We start from the raw sequence: 23,429 nt of genomic DNA, 5'->3' as shown, positions 1-23,429 counted from the left end.
AATGTTCTGCAACTTGAGCCACAGCTCTACCTCTGGCATTTTACTAGAGAAGAGTATCACAAATGTTCTGGCAGGAACTGTGGTCCTCAGATCTTGAGGCTTCTGGGTAGCTAGGATTACAGCCATGAGCCAGTGAGGCCCAGCTTACTCTTTTATTATTATTATTTTGTCACTTTGGGTAAGGTTTTATGTGAAGGAATCTATTCTTGTAGAGCCCAGATCTTAAGACTCTGCCATGCTGCTGAACCAAGACTTGGTCATTTCTGTTTTCAATGGCTTTGTATGGCCAGGTGGTTTATAAAGTATGTTTATATAGAGTGCTTTAATCTTTAATTAGAACTTATTAATATGAGAATTTATTATGTTGTTGTTATTATTGCTATGCTGGTGTTTGAACTGAGGGCCTCATAGTTACTAGCTTGAGTTAATACCACGGGACCACATTTCCAGCCCTGTTTTACACTGGATGTATTTGTAAGGTAGGATCTCAATTCCCTCCTGAGCACTGTAAGGTTTGCCCAGAAAGGAAACCCCTGACATGGTTCAGGCAGAAAGGAGTTTATTGGGGGGAAAGCAAATTGCCAGCCCATACAAGATGGAGGCTGGGGAGACAGAGGGGAAGGAAGAAGGGAAAAAGAAAAAGACCAGAGTAAGAGAGAAAAGGAAAGAGAGCGGGGATTCCTGTTGAGCCCTATTATATAGGAAAAGGTGGGAGATCTGGCCAGGTGGATTGGATGTGACCGCAGAGAAACAGGAGGTATCTGCCTCCAGCTGTGCCAGTTACCCAGGTAACTCAGGTACTGGGTGCAGACTTAAACAGGTGGGGGGCATCTGCACGGAGCCCTCCCTGGGGGTGGACCTTACAATCATCTATTTTTAGTCTTCACACTGTCACCTGGCTCATAGGCACATACCACCATCTCTAAGGCTTTTCTGCCTGGGCTAGTCTCTCAATCTCAGCCTCCCACATCGTGCGGCATGATAGGCATATACCACTGCACCCAGCTATGAGTTGTGAAGGGGATTCTCACGAACTTTTCTGTTTGGGCTGGCATGAACTATGCTCCTCCCTTTTTCATCTTTCTCATTTTTGAGGTCAGTCTTAGGCAGTTTGCTTCTCTCTGTATCTCTGCCCTCTGTCTCCTCTCTGCAGTGTCAAAAATAGAACCCAAAGCCTTGAGTATGCTAAGCAACCCTGTCCCAGTAATCTATACCCCCACATAGGTGCTCATTTTTAGAATATAAGGGGTATATATTTTTCCATACTTTTTCTTGTGATTCACTTTTTTATTAATATATATTGCCACAGCTATTTTTATTTTTTTGGAGAATGAATACTGAAATGAGAATCTATGATATAGGAGCTCATGATACATAGATTTTCTTAAAGTCTTGAAGATTGTCTTTTATTTCCACCTTACAGATTCATAAGGAATCAAATGGATACTGCTGTATTTTAATGTAGAACATTTAGAAGGCCAGCAGAATCTGTGTCAAATGATTAAAACCACTTTTATTTCTGTGGTCTATTACTGGAATATTCAACTGTCTCCCTCACCACTATCATCCTTTACTTTCTCCCTTACTTCCTTCAGTGTCAGATTTACAGTGAGCTTGTATTTCTGTTGCTTGTAGTACAATCAGAAAAGCAATATGATGTGGAATGTACAGCAATTTGAAATCCAACAACCTAATCAGCAGATATGTCCTCATTTATTTACATTGTGTGACTTTAATCTGGCCACTGACCTCTGAGCCGCAGTGTCCCTCTCTGTGAAATAGAGATGATAATCTGGTGGCCCTTTGCTGTCTTCCTCCCATCATATGATGGTATAACAACTTTTGCTAGTGTCCAAGGTGTTGAGTGCATTAGCAGTGATTACCATGAAATGAATTATTCTTTTAAGTTTATGAATAAAGGAGTACAGCTCTTCCTTAACCATGCCTGTGCAGCTACCTGAAGCCTCTACTCACTCACAGTGGGCCGCCTCTCACTACCACCCTCCCAGCGTGCTGCGGGCCCATCGCCAGATGCCTCACCAGCCCCCAGGCCTACGAAGTAAGTGGCTTTTCTCCACCAGCGGAATTCTTCAAGTTCAATTTAGATGCTGTATGGATGGGTTTCTGGGTTTGTTTTATTTGGGTTTGATTTTTTTTGGCTTTGATGTCTAAAATCCCTATGAAGGAATTTAAGCTTAATTTGCTTAACCAGAAAATACACAACGATCTATAAATACAGTCCACAGCCTTTGAAACAGCATTTGATAACAGTTCTAGGCTAGTAGCTCATCTTACTACAGATGGTTTTAGTCGTTCTATTTCGATACTGCCTTTCATTTATTTGTGTTTTAGCCTGAGCTCAGCATTAAATGTGTATGTTTCCATCTCCACATTAGGTTCATTCTATGCGAGGATTTTTGTGGTACTGGCGTTAGAACTCAGGGCCTTATGCTAATAGGCAAGTAGTCCACACCACTTTAACCACACTCATCACTGTTTACTTTAGTTATTTTCAGATCGGGTCTCACTTTTTGCCAAGGCTAACTTCAAACCATAATCTTTGTACCTACGCCTTCCTTACCTTCCTTTTAGCTGGCATTACAGATGTGAACCACCACACCTAACTTATTCTTTAGATAAGGTCTCACTAATTTTATTTTGCCTTGGGCTGGTTCCAAAACACAAACATATCACTGCCTCCAAAATAGCTGGAATTGTAGGAGCGGACCATTACACATGACTGGTTTTGTTTTACATCTTTCTTTCTTTTGAAGTACTGGGTTTTTGAACTCAGGACTTTGTACATGCTAGTCAGATAGTCTACCACGTGAGCCATGGTCCTAAGCTCTATTTTTGCTTTTAATTAGTTTTTGAATATGGTCTTACTTCCTCCACCCCCATGCTAGCCTGTACTATGATCCTTCTATTTATGCTTCCTGAATAGCTGGGATAACAAGTGCATGCTACCATGCCCAACCATCTGTTGTTTGAAATAGAGTACCTCTATGCCTGGGCTGGTCTTGAACTGAAATATACCTGATTTCTGCATCCTGAGTAGCTAGGATTACAGGTATGCACTACCATGCCTGGCTGGATTTATTTCTTACATCACTTTTTTTGTTGTGTTTGTATACTTAAACAACAAACTTCCAATAGTTCAGAAACATAACAATATCTAGAAGTAGCACAATGAAACACCCTTGTGCAGTTAATATACACTAGTAAAAATAAAAAGAAAGTTCACAAGCAATTCTAATGTTGAAGCTAGGCACCAATGGCTCACACCTGTAATTTCAGTTACTCAGGAGGCTGACACCTGGATGATCACAATCTGAAGCCAGCCCAGGCAAAAGAGTCTAGGAGGCTCCACCTCCAATTTACCAGCAAAATGCTGGGCTGGAGGTGTGGCTCAACTGATGGAGTGCCTGCCATGAACAAGCAAGCCAAGTAAGAGTGAGTTCCAGCCGTGGGACTGGCAAAAACAATGGTATCACTGATGCCATTCCAGACTCTTCTGTGCACAAGTACTTTTGTTTTACTTAGCAAGATGTCAACTTTTTCATCTTTTACAAGACTTTTAAATACTCTTTGACATAAAGGGTTTTTTTTTTAATGTGTGCCAGTCCTGGGGCTTGACCTCAGGCTCTGAGCCCTGTCCCTGAGGTTGTTTTGCTCAGGGCTAGCACTCTACCACTTGAGCCACATCTCTACTTCCAGCTTTTTTTGCTGATTAATTGGAGAAGAAAGATTCTCATGGACTTTATTGCCCAACCTGGCTTCAACCTGAGATACTCAGAGATCCTCCTGAATAGCTAGGGTTATAGGCAGGAGCCATTGGTGCCTAGCTTGACATAAAGTTTTTTGTTAGACACACAGAGCTTGTGGACCCGAGAGTCAAATATGAAGTGGGAGTTTGATATATTTTTGTGTTCTAAACTTTGTCAGGTGGGTAGACCAGGTAGCACTTAGTCCTATATGATAACCCTATTGGTCTCTTCCTCCACATGACCCCCTAGGCTCTTATGCCCCTTGAAGGCAGACTGACAGATTTCTGGGCAGGTGCTACTACAGGGAAAGGGCAATGACAGGATGCTGTCAGGGCCCATGAGAGGAACCCTAACCTGTACTTGAGAGGTCAAGGAGGACTTGTGGGAGAAAAGGATATGTAGGCAGTAGTCACTTGAAAGGAGTGAAGGGGACAGCATATGGAAGAGATTAGAAGTGAGAGAAAGCCTGAGAGGTCTGGCAGCTGTCAACCTGCCTGTTTGGCTGGCAAGCACATGACAATTGAGATGGAAGATGCAGATTGTGGAGGAGATGAAGCTAAGAGCAGTGGGATACCACTAAAAGTTTTAAATAGGGAATTCTAAAAAGAATTCTCCTGTGGGAAATTATGCTTGAATTTCTTTTTTTCATTTTTGTTTTGGAGACAGGGTCTCTGTCACTTAGGCAGGCCTTGAACTCGAGATCTTCCTGTCTCCGCTTCCCAAGTAGTTGAGCTTACTGGCACATACTGCTGCATCTGGCTTTGGTTTTAGGATTTCTTTGCCAGATGTAAACCTTCTTTTATTTGCATTTAGAACCAGGAGCAATTGAAAGATGATGACTCTGATCTTATTCTCAACGACGGTGATATCAGTTTGACATACGGAGATTCTACTGTGAGCACTGAATCAGCAGCATCCAGTATCCCGAGGAGATTTATGGGCAACAGTTCTGAAGACCCCTTAGATCGAGAGCTTACCTTTGGGGACCATGAACTGGTCATTCGTGGGACACGCCTGGTTCTTCCAATGGATGATTCTGAACCCGCATTAAATTCACTAGATGATACGAGACACAGCCCAGCCTAAGCTTACCAACACTCACTTAGTGGTTTGTAAAATTTGCACATGTGATTGTGAAGAAATTTGTACTACCTAAAAAGTCCTAGTGCATGTCTCTGAATGTGTAAGCTATATAAATGCTATTTATATGGCATAGGAAGAATATAAATATCCTCTACAAGGCAGATTGTGAACAAACTATTCTTTTCAGTTTTGTTGGCTGTGCTGTGTAGGCTGGATCTGTTTTAGGAAGTTACTTTCTCAGTGATGTGTGTTCTGTTAGGTTTATGTCTCAGTTAAAGTATAAGAAGTGATGGATTTAACTCTTCCTTGTAGTTACCTGACACTTAACCAGAGTACCAACTTCTTGTGATGTGAATTAATGTGTGTGTGTGTGTGTGTGTGTGTGTGTGTGTGTGTGTGTGATTGGTGGGGGGGGAGAGGGAAGGAGTGTCATTTCCTAGGGAACCCAGATGGAGAGTTCCTTTGTCAGGACACTTGATTGCTGCTGCCTTTATCATCTTTTTCTTTCCCTTTCCTCTGGTGGGCCATAATGGCACATGGAGCTGATAGCATTTTGGTTTTGCCCTATTCAGGTTGAGGAGTTAAGTATGGGCTGTTTTTCCCTGTCATGTGAAAGGACAGATTCATTAACTCCAGCATTCTGCTGTCCAAAAGAAGGTGGCAAACGACCCCCAAGACCCTATTGTTTTCCTTTCAGCCCAAGACCGTAGGCATTACATCCAGCCAGCTTAGCCAAAGTATGGGTGTGTATAGTTCAGAGAGCTTGATTTGGAGGGGCTGGGACAAAAAAGGAGAGGGGTCAGAGGGCAAAAAGGGAGTAAAGAGGATGATGGGGTCAGAGGTCTCTCTTCCCAAATATGTAAATATTCTACATCATATGAGTTTAAATAAGAAAGTGAATTGCTGCTTAATTTTTGATGACGTCCTTTATCTGTATAGGAAGCTTTGCTGTCACAAGTTTTTATATCAATCTAAATTGCTGCTCTTTAGCAGCCAAACAGGAGCAAAATGTAAAATTTATAAACTTAACGTATCTAATTCTCATTTGTTAGTCTGTAGTTGATGTCAAAAGTTAATTTATGAATCCATGATTGTCCCATACTACACCAAAGGCAGTGGGAAGACACACAGAGTGCTCCGGACTGTTTGTTGTAAGGTGGCTCCTTTGTGTGCAGTGGGCATATCGTCTTCATTGATATGTTCCCCTTTACGGTTCAATACCTAAGCCATGTTATTGTTTTACAGTTTTCAAGGAGGAGCACAGAGCAATTTTCTATTTCCTCTCCGTAATAGGAAAGTGGATTCTATTTTATCATGCTGAAAAAAAAATACTTAAAGCTTGGAAGGGGAATATTTTCTGACGTGGATTCTGACCTGATAGTGATTCTGACTTTAAATAGATAACTTTGAATAGAAGTTAAATAGGTTCTTCCCACCTATACATGCCCAGATCTGAGTAGCTTTGCCTTAAGTCCTATCCAATTAGAAAATAATTTCATTTCTATGGTTTTCCAATTTTCCGTTGAAAAATATCCTTTCAGACAAAACATACACTTACTCTCTGTGCTTTTATAAACACTCCTTGAGATTTTAAGGGAATTGTAATGTTGACACGTAGTAGTAGCCTTGAATGTTGGCATAGCCATTTGTTAGGTAGTGGTAGCAACTTTCCTGCTATGCAGGAATTTCTCCTGTGAAGTGTACGTTTTCTATGACATGTGCCTCTTCATGAAGTAAATAATTTCTTGTTAATGTACGTTTGAGGGGCTTTTGAATGTCAACATTTCTCTACAAGGTTCTTCAAGTTGTAAAAGGTTATATAATAATTTAACTATTACTTTTTTTATTCTGTCAAGTTACTGAGCTCACTTTATGACAAATGGCTGTAAATATTTAGCATGACAAATTCCGTAACTCATCTATTTCAGCATGTGTAAGACCTCTCGTTAGACAAACCAGTACAGCTTGAGTCCACTAAATCTGCCTTTGGTACTTTCTCAATGGGGAATGAAGCCTGCTGTGCTTCCATTAGCCTCTGGGAATTTTCCTCTCTAGTCCGTGCACACATCTCCATGCAAAGAAGAAAAAAACATCTCTGCTCAGACACCCATTGCACTGAGGCACCTACCTGAGTAAACTTTGGTCAAGTACAGTCTGAGTTATCATCATGCACACATAGAACTACTCTTGGACCTGTTTTTCTGTTGTTCGTGGAACCTACATGTTTGATTGACTTGAACGTTGCATCTTTTAAAGTTGTTTTTACAGGTCTTTTGGCATTTATTCTAATTGTCCGTGTTTGGCAATGTGCTGTTAAAGTAATAGACTTTTAATCTTTATGTATTTTTTGTTTTCCCTTGGAGTACTTGGACAGATGTTATAGTGGTTTCTTTTAGGAAAATCTGTCATTAAAAAAATTATAGCCTTGCAAATAACCACTGTATTTGAGTCATTGGTTATTCAAGTGAGCACTTATGAATGCCGACTGCATTTTTTCTACCTATGTTCGTGCTGATAGTTGGGGTAGGAAGAAGACTTAAAAGAAACAAATAGGAACATCACAGAACTTAACTTCCAAGGGGGCAAAGTTTTGGTGCTTGTGTATCAAGTTGGATGGATTTGCTGATGATCACAATGGGACCAGTTAAGAAATACAAGTTTAAGCCATTTCATTTTCATTTCATAGATTTGTAGCCTCTTCAGTCAGTAATGGAGGATGCCCTGAACATGGTAGTTCCATTGAATGGGAAGAGTCAATTCTATATATACTTAGGTAGAAAGGTATCTCCAAATTTGCTTCGAAAGCATAGTTACACAAGTAGTCCTTCCTCTAAGCTAAAGATACATCTCTCTTTTTTTGGTGGTGTATGTGAGACATTTTGAGGGTTAGTGTGCTGACAGCAACGTTATCTTTCTGGCATCCTGTCTACCTTCCTTGTTCATGGCCCCATGCGGGGCACAGCAGATTCTTTCCTTGAAACAACTCATATTTTCTACACTTAAATATACACATGATATGCATTTATATATTAATCTTAATCATGTCTCACTTCACAGATGAGGAATCTGAGATGCAGAAAGTTGTCATATAGTTGGTAAGTCACAGAGCTCCTCAATTCCAGTCTAGCTCTCAAAAGTTGAAATTCTTAACTGAAAGGCAGGCTCCCTATGAATTTATCTTGAGTATAATCAGGATAATGAAGGCAATTTCAAACCTCAGGCTTGGTGCTCAGGCCAAGGAGGGGCATGAAGTTTCAGCTCTGTTCCTTTGCAGCCCTGTTGGCTACCCGGTATGTTTTCCTGCTCAGGGGGTCTTCCCATTCTTCTCTGAGGGCCCTCCTGTGTCTTGTCTAGCTCATAGGCAAGGCAGCCTGACTAGCAGCATTTCCCCACACTCGGCCTCTCAACTTTTCAACTAACAGCCCATTTTCATGGCAGTTTGTGGTCATGAACAATGGCTTTGTGTCCACTGTCGGGCTTTTTAGCTTCCCCCCCCCACCCCTGTGCTCCCCTGACCTGCTGGAGACACAGGGAAGGAAGGCACGCGCCAACCTGATGAGCCAAGAAAGGAAAGGGTCGACAGACCACCCGCACCCAGCCCTCCCTCACCAGAGGACAATCAGACCCCTCTGGGAGTCAAGTCAGCCCAAGATCTCGTTTATTGAGGGGAGCACGTGTAACTTATAAGCCACAGGAGCCAATCAGGTCAAAGATGGGCAGGAAAGGGAGGGGTGTAAGGGCGGAAGGGGGGGCATCACAGCACACAGAACCGCCTCCGGGTTCATCGTTAGGCGCCATTTTAGCCACACGTGGCCCCAGGACTGAGAAACAGGCGGGCCAGCTGGTTGACTTCCGGGCGTGTCCCACATCTCCCCCTTTTTGTTTTTTTCAAGAGAAGTCCTGTTAATTTTGCCTCACGCCTGTCCACTGTGCGGGGCAGCTGTCCTGAAGGAGCTCCTCAGCGCCTGGCAACGGGCCGCATCCTCGGCGTTCTTGTCCAGGCAGCGCCAGTAGCGGTCGCGCGCACCCCAGCACACCTGCCTTTCCCTCATGGTCCCGGCTGCCATTCCCACGGGGGCACACCCAGCTCGCGTTCTCCCGCGCCCGGGACCTGCCGCCACCACCGACCTACCCGGGCGACTTCCGGGCTTCGGGGGCTTGGCCAGTGGCGCTGGATGTGACGACAGAGGAGGTGGCCAAGAGCCGGCCGCTTCCCCGCTCCACTCCTCTCCCCAGGCCAGGTCAGTTCTCCTCTCCACCTCCTTCCTCCGGCCGGCTCTGGTGAGCTCTGCACCACTCCTCCAGGCGGCCGGGTTCAGCTTTCCACTCTGCTCTTCCAGTCCATCTGCTTCACCCCCCTCCTCTCTCCTCCTCCTGCTCTTCTCTTCTTCTTTAAACAGTCTTCTACTTCTAAAGCTTAGTGTGAGATTGCCCCATCTTTTTGGCGATACTCTTACCTCGGAACTCACTTGGCTTGGCCCGCCCATAGTTTCACTTTTGTGAACATCCTCGTTGCCCCACGTTGGGTGCCAGTTATCAGGGTTTTTAGCCCCCCCCCCCCACTCCCCCGACCTGTGGGAGAGATGGGGAAGGCACGCTCTGACCAGACAAGCCAAGAAAGGAGAAGGGTTGACAGATGGCCCACACCTAGCCCTTCCTCACTGGAGGACAATCAGACGGCCTGGGAGTCAAGTCAGCACAAGATCTCGTTTATTGAGGAAGTACATACAATTAATATAAGCCACAGGAGCCAATCAGATCAAAGATCGGCAGGAAGAGGAGGGGTGTACGTGCACCTATCTAGGGACTGTGAGGGGAGGCATGAGCTGTCCGTAAGGGCAGAAGAGCCGGCGCGTCACAGCCCACAGAACTGCCTCCGGGTTCATTGTTAGGTGCCATCTTAGCCACACGTGGCCCCAGGACTGAGAAACAGGCAGGGCCAGCTGGTTGACTTCCGGGCATGTCCCACAGTCCACAGAGTCTGTGGCTGAGATTTTCAACAGTTCAGGCTTTGGAATTATACAGACCTGGGTTCAAAGCTAGGTTCTGACACTTGCTCATTGGCCAGTCCCTTGATTTCATGGAGCATATCTATTCTCTCAGCTTAAATCCCTTCAAGAAAGCTGAGCTTTTGTTGTCCCACCCACAATGAAGATAGCAGCGAACAGCTGAAGGGCAGTCCCATTGTCATAAAGAGCCATCTCATAGGGTTGTTGAGACCCATTCATGAAAAAAGACTACTTTCCACTTGCCCCACTGGTAATATGTTTTTTTTTTTTTATGTACCCAACAGCCTCAAAAATCATCATCATTAGTGGGGAAATTGGAGATGATTTACCTGTGTGAGATCAAGACTTTAGGAGTAAGTTGAGGGCTGGAGGCATGATTCAGTGGTAAAACATCTGCCTGTCAAGTGCAAGGCCTTAAGTTCAAACCCCACTACCACCCCCAAAAAGGATTAATCAAGGAGCTAGGTATGGTGGTAACCTGCATGCCACCCACCAAGTTGGGAGGCAGAGAAAGGAGGATCTCAAGTTCAAGGCCTGCCCAAGCAAAGATAACAGCAACACCTTGTCTCAAAAGTGAAAACAGGAACTGGGCACTGGCAGCTTATGCTTGTAATCCTAGCTACTCAGGAGGCCAAGATCTGAGGATCATGGTTTAAAACCAGCCTGCACAGGAAAGTCTGTGAGACTTACTCTAGGTATATGAAGAATCTGACTTCAAGGCCTGGGACCAGCAAAACAAAACAAAACAAAGCAACAACAAAAAACATCGAGTAGGGTATAGCTCATATGATAATGTCCCTACCATGGGCAAGGCCCTGAATTCAATCCTAAACACTGCAAAAAAAAAAAAAGGTTGGGTTCAGGCCATATAAAGGGAAGTGAGGACAAGGAACATGGTGAACAGTGACAGTTGATATTCCATACAATAGCCTTTCAGTCAGATGTCTATTGTCATAAGAACACTAAGCGCTTTGTTATGTCCTCATAATGAGAAATTAATAGATATAAGACTACCCTAGCTCCTAAACATTCTTAGGGAAGACAGTAAGTACTCAGCAGTTACATATTTGGAAATAGAATGAGGATACCTTGAAATCTTCCCCTGCAGCTTTTCCCCCTTTTGGTCCTGCTAGATAACCTGTGACAAGCCTGCTCTACTCTTCTGTACACTACCTTTAGGCACTTGAAAAGATCTGCTATGTCTTCCTGAGCCTTTCTGTCCTCAAGCTAAGTAACTCTATTCCGGTCTCTGAATATACCTAAAGCCACACTGACTCAGTTCCGCTCGCTCTGGCTCAGTATGTCCATCAGCCCCTTAGCTTCCAGTCAGCAGGAAATCTGGGCCAGCATCATCCTGTCCTCAGGAACCTACATTCTCATTGGGGAACACAGAAGATAAACACACACATGATATAATGAAAGGTTGGAGTAAGAGTTGAAGAGGAAATAGGGTAGAAGGTGTTGGGCCCGAGGAGCAGGGTAGGACTGGAAGAGGCATTCCAGATGCCTTGCATAAGAGGTCACATTAAACCAAGACTTGAACAAGCCAGCCAAACAGGAAAGTATGGTGCCAAGGTCTGTTATAGTAGAGATACTCAATGATTGTTTGTTGATGAGGAGAGACATGGCCTCCTGACCAAGAGTGAAAAGGCCAGAATCCTAGCCTTGCTTACTACCTGGCACTTTAAGGAAGCTCTGAAGCCACATAAACCTCTTTGAGCCTGCTTCTTGCTATATAAAACAATCACAATTCATGGATTCAATGAACATTTATTGAGCTATTACCATGTCAGCTACCTTGGTAGTTTCCTGATTATGAATCCAGCCCGAAATAGCTGCCAGGCTTGTTAGAGAATCAGATGAAGTGATGTACATTGAAACATTCTGACGGGAATTCCAGTGGTTCTTGAAACTGAGGTTGAGTATTTGGTATGGTTTTGCTGATGAGGTGCTATTTGCATAAAATATGTTAAACCTTGTGCAAACCATGCAGCTCTTCTGAGCTGATTTCTTTTAGAATCTCCAGTTCAGCAAATTGGAGGTTTTCCAAGTGGTTGCCATGGTGAAGATTGAACTTCAGCAACTGGCTTAGCTAGAGCTGTCATGGCTGGAACCTGAACTCTATGAGTCCTGGCAATGTTTGGCCAGTTCTACCAAGCAGAAGAACTCCTCTCCCTTACCAAGAAGTTGTATTATAAGTACAGCTTGGGGAGTCCTGCCCTCTCTGTCCTGGCTGGACAGTAGGTCTGATCATTTTCCTGTTGGTACTGACTGGTATGTTTAGGGTGTATCGCAGACACAGTTTGGTTGTGCAGGTTGTTTCTTCTGCAGAAATAGGAAAATGTATTGAAAGCACTACAAATATTTCTTGAAACAAGGTTTCATTTTCTCCAGATTTATTGGAACTGAAGTGCTTAAAGAGGTTCACTGTGTGTTTAAATACTAAAATTGCTTGAAAAGTACTCAAATCTTGGTTGCTTTGGGGGTCACGAAGCTGTATTGCATGATTCTATTGTGCTGTTCCTTTGAATTTCCTATACAGCTGTGTTCCCATGTGGCCTAGGCCAAAAGAGTGTGAACTGAGCTGTTTTTCATTTGGAAAAATCTTGAAGACTTCTGCCAGATAATGGAAGTTGTCTGTTTCATCTCATAGCTGTATGAGAAAACAAGATAATGACAGTTGGACCACCTTGGTTGTGCTATCAAATTGATTTTTAACACTTTCTCAAAACTCAACAAAGTTCCATTTTCTAAGGGAACCAAGAAGTTGACCTTTACTTGCTAACATCTACTCAATTAGATACTGAGGAACTAGGGTCACTACTCAAGTAGTAGAGTGCTTGCTTAGCTAGTATGAGGCCCTGAGTTCAAAGCTCAGTGCCACCAAAAAAACAAATAGACACTGAACATTTGTGCCGAGTCCTAGATGAGGCACTAGAGACCGAGAGATATTAGACTATGTTTTCAGCCTAAAGAAAAATGCAGTTGAGTAGCGAGAGCATTTCAGTTGTGTGGCCACAGAATGAGGCTATTATCTGGAATTCAGAAACCACAAACTGCTGCCTTTGGTAGGCAGAATATTGCCCCCCAACTATGGAATTTGTGACTGTGTTAGATTATTTGACAAAGAGAATTTAAGGAAGTAAAGTTGCTAAACAGGTAGTCTTGAAATAGGGAGGTTATCCTGGATTATCCAAGGGCTCCAATCTAATGACTCAGGCCCTTGTAGTTAGAGAACCCTTACTTTAAGGGCCTGGAATCAGAGAAGAAGCAGTAGAGAAAGGCCCAGGTGACAGATACTCAGCCTCAGGAAGGATCAGGAGGCAAAAGAAGACCCCACATTTCTATGATACCAGTCTGGCTTTAGCATTTCTACATCATTTGTTGGTGTAAGGAATTTTCTCAGGTCATTATACCCACTGTGTTTGCAAGGAGTGATAGTATACAAGAGACAAGATCATATTGAGTGTTAGTCTCATTGCATGTTTACAAAATTAATTTGTTTCACTGAGGTAAGGGAAGATGACATCTGAATGGAAGGAGAAGGGTGGAACAATGGAAATGAAGAGTCCCAAATGTGGAGGTTGGGAAAGAACACATGTCTGAATAACAGAAGGCCTTGTGAAGCCATTCTCCCATTATAACCTAGGAACATCTGACACATTGGCTTTGGGTGGTGTCTGGGGAAAAATAATTGCTTTACCCAAAATACAATGGATGGAGGGAAAAATAAATTATGTTCCCTTCTTACAATAAAAACAACTTCAGAAGTTTGGGGAGAATGATGGGTTAGTATTATTAGGAAACTTTTAAAAGTATGTCATTTTGGATCTCAGTGTATCCACCAGTGGGCTGGCCAGAAGTATGAAAATATATGCTGTGGGATTGCTAAAGTGCAGTTCTTAGCATTTTCCATGAAGGTCAAGGGCCAAGGAATGAATACTGGATGGGAGAAGGAAGCCACGGCTGGTTGGCCATGGAGGTCCTGATTGTGTGGAGGTACAAGCAGAGACTCCTTCACGTTTGCCTTTCTCCATAGACTTGCAAGACTTCCTACTGCATCCAACCAATGTGCCCTGAGCCCTTCATGAGCCTTTCCTTGGCTGTAATCATGGCTGTTCGAGCTGAAGTCAAGTTTGAGCCAAATAACACATAGGACAGATATTTATCAAATATGCCTTGATAAAACCTTTGCAAAAACTGAGTTTTGCCTCAAAGGAATTCAGCAAGTGAGAGTATAACTTCTGAAAGAAAGCACAGAGACCTATATTAAGATGAAGGTGGCATCTGAGATTTGTTTTCTCAACCCTGATTGTTTGATTTGCAGTGTGACTCTCCTGCTTATTCAGCCATTGTTTTCTAACTTTGTTGCCTCAGGAGTATTTGGGAAAAGTCATTTCAGAACTACCTTGAGGGAAAGATGATCTACACAAGACAGTTCCTAAATTGCTTCTATGTCAAACCACAATGATATTCCTTTCACAAAGATTTTAGTACTTATCCTTGAGGAGAATAGAGTCAGCAAGTCAGTCCTCCAATATATAATATGACCTTCATCTCGAAAGACTGCTTTATTGACTCTATTTTGTCCCAGTTGAGGGTAGGGTTAGATGTGCAACATGTAGGGACATCGAGGAGATTTTCTTGAATCAATCCCACTCCCCATACTACAAAGGGAGCGCAAGAAGAGATATTAAAGGGAAAAGGACTTTTCTTCACAGACATAGGGCCCACCACCCTTTGTTCTCAGCTTCCCCTCTCTGGATGTCTGATAATGCATCTGAGTTCACATTTGGCCAATGATTACAGTCCAGGACAACATCTAGCTGGTCTATGGCAGAATAGAAACAGGAACTTACTCTAATGACACTGTATTCTACCCAGCAGAGCTCTGTTCTTTCTGACCCAGTGGAAGGAGGTGAGAACTAGAATTCATACCAACACCTTGCATAGGAGACCAATCATTTAATTACTGTCCTCCCCCCTTCCTCCCTCTCTCCCTCCCTCCCTCCCTCTCTCTCTCTCCCTCTCTCTCTCCCCCCCATCTCTCTCTCCCCCTCTCTCTCTCCCCATTTTCTGAGTTTCTTCCCACCCTTGGCACTGGAAATTCACAAGCCCCTGTGTTGAAGGAATCCAAAGTAGTGATGAAGATGGACTTACAGTAGGATGTGATTAGTTATATGTATAGTTTTAGAGCTCAATATTTCTAGTTTGTAAATGTAATAGACCAAGATGGATTTTTTTTTCTGCAAACAACTCCATGCTACCTTTTCATTAGGCCCTTTACTTGGATCAATAGCAGAGATATCAGAGTTTTCAGCATGTCTCTGTGATTTTCAACTTACTTTATCTGAACCAGGAGCATCTATATGTATAATTTTTGTGCCATGCATTTGGTGCTACTTGTACAGAGAAACAAAGGAGCTCATGGGGTAAATTAAAACCTAGACCCATCTTGGAATGCTTCAGCTTGTGTTGAGCCAGCTACATAATTTCTTTCTGTCACATTGATATATTATAGAACTTTCTCTATTGTTAACCTATGGGAGAAACAATTCTACTGCAATTACATGTAGTATCTATGAGCAATGATTCAATTCTGTATTAACTGAAGCACAAAACATGTCACAATTTTTTCAATGGCACAACTGAACTTGCAAAACAGCATCTATCCTGGTAGTTCAGGACAGACATTGTCAGCTCTGGGCTTAGGTTATTTCTTAGTCTTCAGGTAATGTTTCCTGTAGAAGTGAAAAACCCAATCTTCATGACGAACATGACACCACCAGTGTGCCAGTTCCTGTATTCTTTATCAAATTGAATTAGATACAGTACTGGCAAGAACAACAGGGTAAATAATCAATTAGTGAAGTATGTAGTCTGGGGGGATTATTTTGACAGCCTGTTCTCACCATCCAAGCAATGTTTCCGATAAAAAATTTTATGAAGTGTTGTCACCAACATAAATGTTTCATAAAGATATCACTCGAGTTGTAAATTATACACTTGAATTCATATTAAAGTCACCTCATTAACTGCCAAGGAAAATTGTGTGTTTCAATAAATAAATCCTGGTCTGAAATAACTTAGAAAGAAAACTGACAACAACAACAACAACAACAAACAAACAAAACAAACAGAATTCAAGCCTTTGCTGTCTCGGTAGTACTTTAGGAGGCTGACAGGAATATAAAGATATCCTTTATCTCTTTCTTTAATCTTCTTCTTTATGTCAGACCATCCAAAAGTTTTATTATCTTCTTAGGCCCATCATATTCTCCAGAGATAATACAACTGGACAAATGACCCAGACTATGTTTTTCTTCTTTTTAAAAAAATGTTGTTATGAAGGGGCTGTACAAAGGGGTTATATTTCCATAAATCAGGCAATGAGTACAATGCTTCTTGGACAATGTCACCCCTTCCTTTGCTTTCTCCCATTTCCCTCTCCTGTCCCTGCCCACAAGTTGGATAGTTCATTTTGTACATAGTGTATAGTGTATATAATGACTAAATTTCTATTTATTAAAGTATGATGACAAGCAGTAAAATATATCTTTCCAAGGGCATAGTTCTGTGAGTTTGGGAAAATATATACAGATATGTACCTATCACCATAACAAATATATGGGACATTAAAACTTGTCATATTTCTCCCCTTGCCCCTTCTCAAGTAATCCTTGTCCCTGGTCCCAGGTTTCTGACAACCACAGACCTGTTTTATATCTCTGTGGATTTGTCTTTTTCATAATGTCATAGAAGTGGGCAATATGCCCAGGCCTGCCATTGACTGGCACACTGACCCATGAGTGAGAAAGGTTTTTTTGTCTTCAATGGCCTGTAAGTGCTGGTGGGAGAGAATTGAAAGAGTGTGTGTGGCAGAACTAGGATAAATGAAGGCATCTAAGTGAGAATGCAGTAGAGACTCATGTATGCTTATTGGGGCACTCTGTGTTAGGCTAGACTACAGTGAAAATACCATCAGTGGTACCTGTTATGCTTAGCGTTTCTATTGGTCATCAGAAGCCATTACTGAAGCCATACTTGACTCAAAGCTGACTCTGAACTCCAAGGCTCAAAATAGCCACTGAGGTGCCGATTCCTGGAGGCCTTCTGAAGTTTATAGAGCCATAAGAACCTTGACTTCCTAGTCTGCTTCTTCAGATTTGTGAAGGTGGCTTGTTGAGTGGTAGAGAAAATCATGTTATGTTTATGTTTGGCTTCTTCCTGCTTCCCACAATTACCTTTCACAGTTTCCATATTCTGAGCATTTTGTGAAGCCACTCTGATGTGGCTGACAGTATTTATGGTGGAAGCCAAGTCAAGCCTTCTTCTTGAGGAGGAAAGCTGGAAGTCTCAAAGAGTCTTTCCAGTGCTCATGTAGTTCATAGCCTCTTGTTCAGTGTCACCTAAGGTTGAAGCTTCTTGGCAGTCAACTGCCATGTACTATGTGGTCATTGATTCCTTCACCCTTGCAAGAGTAGGAAACCAATCTCCTATCAGTCTGGCTTGGGCTTCCATGGGCCTTGCTCCAGGGACAGCTCTGCTGGGTTCTCTGGTTCAGCTGGGGTGCTCTTAGTGTCCCTGAGATTTCCTGTTCCATGTGTTCTGTTGCTTTCTTTCCAGGACCCAGGAGAAACTTTGGAACTTCAAATTATCCACATGCCAAGAATCCCTACAACCTCCTTATGAGGGTAGATGAACACCATGTGCTGTTGATAGAAAAATAAATGCCTTCCCCCATGGAACACTGGGGCTAGAATCTCTGGCTAACCCCTCGTTTACCTTAGCAGCTGGAGCCATGGCCCTCAGGGTAAAGATGAGTGTACAGATGGAAATTTGGCTCCCGAAAAGCCCCAACATGTGTTTGTGCAAGAGTTTCATCTCCTAGAGAGGCAAGTGGTGGGTAGGCCACAATCTCTCTGAGGGACTAGTTGAAGAAGGCAGGAGAGGTAAACAGATAGTGCTGGATCATTACCTTCGATTATTTCCACAGACTTTCAGAAAAGTTCCCCTTTTATTAATAACTCCCCCAACATCATGAGCCCTGGAAATGGAGGCAGAGGTGGTCTCTTCATGGACTTTAAATGCAGATGCTTCTCCATGTATGTTGTGTTTATATCCTGATAAAACCATCATAGGTTAACAATATCATCTGTTAAAAAAAAGCATTTACTGGTAAAATCTCGAGATTCGTTATAAGTGGGTAGAGACAGAAAGAATACAGGGTATATATGACCCAAAAAAGTCCTGTTTCATACCTGGAATTGTGATTGGTTTCATTCTCATCTTACCCACCCAAAAGTATTAACTAAGGATTAGGAGTGGGTAAACTGACACGATCACCTGCTTTTTCACAGTTCTGATAATATAAATGTCACAGATAGGAACTGCCATTTTGAATCTTTAACTTTCATTTCTTTTGTGAGGTGCATAAAAGCCTTCAAGTAGCCAATACCATTGACTAGGGAACCTATTTTATAATCAAGTATTTAATCCTCCATGGAACTAATTGAGTATAGTAGTAAAAATGAAAAACAAAATGATTGTATAGGTGTGCTGTGTAGCAGTCATAAAGTAGAAAAATCACAGTTGAACCACAGTAAGTTGGATACTGTCTTCACTTACCTCGGTTCCTTAACATAGACCATATCTGTTCATCCATCCATCCATAATTTATCCATCCATGCATCCATCCGTATTCATCAAGAAATTGTGAAGTTCTGAGATACATGCAGTGGGCCACATCAACTACTTAGAGGTGGAGATCAGGAGGATTATACTTTGAGGCTGGTGTAGATAAGAAGCTAACAAGATCTTCTCTCAACGAATAGGCTGGGGCATAGTTGTATGTGCTACCTGGGAGGCATAGCAGGAGGATTGAATCAAGGCTACTCCAGGTAACAATGCAAAACTCTATCTGAAAAATAGCCTAGAAGATCTAGAGACATGGCTCATATAAATAGTAGGGTGCTTGCCTTGTAAGCATGAGGCCCCGAGTTCAAATCCTAGCACCACCAATCAAGGCAATTTTTGAACTCCTGTCACATGCATGTTTGAAATGGCAGTAAGTCCAACCCTAACCATTGATAAGCCAACCAGGACCCAAAGTTAAAGCTTAAGATTTGGGAGTGAAGAAAGCTGAGCCTAAAGCCTGAATGGGTAGTGAGTGAAAGTGTCAGTTACTCCCTGTCAGTGGGATTTTCTTAATTCTTTTCTCCATTCATTGTACAAGTAATTCATGAGTGTCTACTCTGTGCCTCGCCCCCCTTTTACAGTGCAAGACATGTGCTCTACTACTAAGCTACATCTCTACCCCTCAGGATTTATCTCTTTGAATCCCCATCCTAATACTGATAGGGAAAGCCAAATAGAGGGGAAAATGTGCTTCATAAAACTGGCTGATTTGGGGTCGATAGAGTGCTAATGAATGAGTGACAGCATCAAGTACTGAGTTAGAGTTCCTGTCTTGAACATAAAAGAAAATTTATTGATTTGTTCAAGGTCACTATTATGATTTAGATATAGTTTGACTATATCCCCCCAAAGTGCATATACTGCAGACTTGGGGCTCAGTGTGACAATGTTAAGGTGGTGGGACTTTGAAAAAGCCAGAGCCCAATGGGAGATCACTGGGAGTGCTATCCTTGGAAAGGATTAAAATAGTTCTCCTGGAACCCTGAGTTGGTTGTCTTAAGAGGTTGTTATTTTTTTAAACAACAACAACAACAAAAAGCAAGCCTAGCCCTTCTCCTACTCTGGGTTCCTGTCTCCCTATGTGATCTCTTCTTCCTGTATACACTCACATTGCTCTACCACAATGTGCCATTAGGTCCTCATCAGACACTTTAGCCTCTAAGTGGAATCTAAAGAAACCTCATGTCTTTCTATAGGTTCCCAGCCTAAAGTAGTTTGTTAGAGCAATGGAACTCACATACTCACATTGCCCAAAAGTGACTCAAGTAAACTTGAAAAATGCAAGTGAGCCCAAAGGCCAGAGGCAGTGTTCTTTTCAGATTATTGTGCGTTGCGGCTTCTTCCAGGAGTCAAACCAGAAACCTGCAGCTCTTCAAATTTGGCCCACAATTAAAGATCAGACCCACTATCTAACTCTCCTCAAAGATTGCTTTATATCTGTTTTAAAGTATTTTCAGTATCATTAAGTAGTTGTACAAAAAGGGGATATCACCACTCTGTGTGTGTGTGTGTGTGTGTGTGTGTGTGTGTGTGTGTGTGTGTGTGTGAAATGGAACCAGATAACATGGGAGGATGAAGAGGCTGGGAAAAAGGGGGGAAACTATGAAAAGGGTTCCATTTACCTAGATGTATTTTACTCACAAATTGCTATGTTGCATTGTCTGCTCTGCGTTTAATTGCAACCAAATTTCCAAGCAAATATATATCTGTTGAATCAATGTTTCCAGCTCGATCAATAACATGATGTCAGTTTTAAGACTGAAAATCCATTTGAGCCCCAAGGAACATTCATCATCTGAGAAATGTTGTTAAATTGAAAAAAAAGGGTTGTTTAACAGAGCAATGTATGGGCTAAAGGCTATGCAGTTCTTCCCTATTTTCATTTACATAGTCAAGAAGTAAAAGAGAGTTGAGTCCATTCAGAACACTGTTGGATTTGAGGGCAGGCTATAAAGACATAAAAGACTTTAACTCTGTCCTCCTTCCTCCCTCTACTTCCGGAGAATATAATTTGATCAGGAACAAACGAGCTCACATAAACTTGCTAAGTATTAAATTTAAAAACATCTTAAAAGGGATTCTAGAAAGTGGCTCATGTATCGAAGGAGAAAGATAAAGTATTTCTGCCTCTGTCAAGGAGTCAAATGTAAAATCAGGAAAAATGTCAGGCTGAGAAGTAGAGAATTGAAAAACAGATTTGAAATTAAAGTGGGTAAGTCACGAATAAAGTGGACAAAACTATAAACCAGACTCAAAAATATAGATAATTCTTGTTTCTGTTATATGTATTGAACGCCAAAGAAGGACTATTAGGGAAGAGGAAGAGGACAAGAGGAAAGTGGAGAAAAATATAGGTAACTAGGATATAGATACATTTAAGTACCTTTATACAGACATGAAAATGTTAGGTAGAAACACAGTTTCCTATAATTAATACATACTAGTAAAAATTGAAATACTATGGCCTACGGTCTGTTTTGTGCCACCTGAGAGCTATGAATGGTTTTCACATTATAAAATGGATGAAAAAATTAAAAGATAGTGACATATGAAAATGCTAAATTTACATTTCAATGTCCATCAATGAAGGTTTATTGGAACACAACCACATCTACTCACTTCTGTCTTAGGTAAATCTTTCCTACTGCAATGGTAGAGTTGAATCATTGGGACATTGACCACAGCTTGAAAAGTAGACAAGAAGAGTTTGCTGAGCACTCACCCCATTGGCAGCAAAGGAAGCAGATCTCAGCCAATCTCTGATCTCAGATGGTCTCCAGAGCTACGTCCCACTCTCTCTCCCATGGTGATCTGGAGGCATCTTCAGGGAAGCTGGAATAAGCCTTTTGGATGATGGCATCTTTGAGTTATTTGCAGCACTTTTTTCAAGAGTCTTTGAGGCCTAGAAGGTTTAGGGTGATATTAGGTCATTCATCAAATGTTTAGATGAAAATGGAGACAGCAGACTTGGGGTTATTTGTGAACAAGGCTCTGAAAGCCAGCCTGTTGGTCTTCCCTGAGAGGTGCCAAACTCTCCGAGGCTCCAGTGTGTATGAAGCCATATATGGGCACAGTCTCTTAAACTGGGCTTCTCCCATGCTGCAGCATAGTCAGACTCACTTTTTAAAAATGTGTTTATTTATGTTTAAAAGGATAGATAAAACGGTGTACATGTATTCTGTACAGTGGAGCATTTCGAATTATATATTCTGTGTGGAATGTGAAAATGTCGCTTATAAACACAGATCTACTTTTCAGATTATAGGTAGGGGTAGGTGTTCTTCTGTGGGGAGCCTCTTTGTGGCCATACTTGAAGGGAACGTGAGCACTGCCAACTTGAGCATGTCTAACCCGTACAGCAGTGATGAGCATGGCTTTCCCTTTCATAGGTGTCTCTCTTGTCATTGGTCTGGAATTGGAAGGGTGCATTTCTCTAATGGCTGCAGTAGGGAAATACCACTTCATGGTCCCGCTCCCTTCCTGAATGTTGAAATAGGTACTGATGAAGAAAACATTTCCTGCGTGCCTGCAGGCAATGGGTCAGAGTGAAGCATTGCATGGATGTTAGCTTAATCAGACTGCATAGCAGGTCTTCACTGTCTCACTCAGCGTTATTTATGAAATGTCTGCTGAATGCTAGCTCTGGTGCTAGGCCAGGCCTACAAAAACAGAGCAACAACCATAGTCTCTCTCGTCATGAAGCTAACCTTCGAATGGGAGAAGAAGAAAATAAATACTATTTACCAAGCTGGGTGCCAGTGGCTCATGCTTGTAATCCTAGCTACTTAAGAACCTGAGAGCTGAGGATTATGGTTTGAGGCTAGCCCAAGCACACAAATACAAGCAACTCTTATCTCCAATTAACCTACAAAAAGCCAAAAGTGGAGCTGTGGCTCATGTGGTAGAGTGCCAGCTGTGAGCAAAAGATCTCAGCAAGAGCACCCAGGCCCTGAGTTCAAGCCCCAGTACTGGCACATAAACCAACCAACCAACAGCAAAAAACAACCCACCTTATCCATTGTGATAATTAGTAGAAATAAAAGTGGTGTCAAGACAGAGAAATGAGGAGACCGATCTAGGCCAGGAGTGAGGAAAGGTCTCTCAGTGGAGGCGGGTCACTTACAATGGACATTGAAGGATAAAAAGGAGCTGGCTTATGTACATATGACTATATAAGATGAAGCTAAGCAAAATGAACTTCAAGAGATGGAAACAGGAGGATTTTACTGTTGTTGTTATCTTTAATATACTATGTGAATTTCCTATGGCTTATCCCCTGTTGTTACTGGGTATGATTCTGGTACACTGGGTATTGTATATATGTTTATCTGAATTAGGGAAGGGAAAGGAAACACCAGAAGGGTGAGACAAAGAATAAAGGGCGAATCAATGCAATAGCGACACTCATAAGACAGTAAGTTGGAAAGGCACTGTACAACTAACAGTCTGGGAGGGAAGGAAGGCTAGAGAAAAATGAGGGACGGTGTAACAAGTACGACAAGAAATGTACTCATTACCTAACTGTGTAACTGTAAACCCTCTGTACACCACCTTGACGATAAAAGTAAATTAAAAAAATAAGATTTTAGGAATACTGGGGGGAAAAAATTTTAAAAAGAAGGAGCTGGCTGAAGGAAACTGAAGCATGTGTTGTTGAGAAGGGTAAACTCAATAGAAGGGAAGACAAATAAAGAGAGGAAGGATGGCTGAATATAGTCACGATGCTCAATATGCATATGTGAAAATAACCCGAGGGGATGGATGGGGTTGTGAGGCATGGAGGAAAATGATAGAAGGGATGACATTGACCAATAGGTATTGTACTTATAAATTGACACATTGAATTGCAACTCCTTTGTACAGCTACTTGAAG

The 23,429-nt window shown here is 42.2% G+C and overlaps 1 protein-coding gene across 2 annotated transcripts in view; it reads left to right on the top strand.

Moving 5' to 3' along the window:
- Positions 1-7,282, top strand: part of Slc9a6 (solute carrier family 9 member A6) — a 57,429-nt gene extending 50,147 nt beyond the window's left edge. For both annotated transcript variants that reach the window (XM_048335842.1, XM_048335840.1), the window contains 2 exons: positions 1,954-2,059; positions 4,581-7,282. In XM_048335842.1, coding sequence (XP_048191799.1) covers positions 1,954-2,059; positions 4,581-4,853 — 379 coding nt within the window. In that variant the 3' untranslated portion in view covers positions 4,854-7,282. The remainder of the gene's footprint in view (positions 1-1,953; positions 2,060-4,580) is intronic.
- Positions 7,283-23,429: the final 16,147 nt, after the last annotated feature.

This window comes from Perognathus longimembris, chromosome 28, assembly GCF_023159225.1.
Source record: "Perognathus longimembris pacificus isolate PPM17 chromosome 28, ASM2315922v1, whole genome shotgun sequence".
NCBI classification, from domain to species: domain Eukaryota; kingdom Metazoa; phylum Chordata; class Mammalia; order Rodentia; family Heteromyidae; genus Perognathus; species Perognathus longimembris.
Note: the sequence above shows the minus strand (reverse complement) of the source record. Positions and strands in the feature narration are given on the sequence as shown.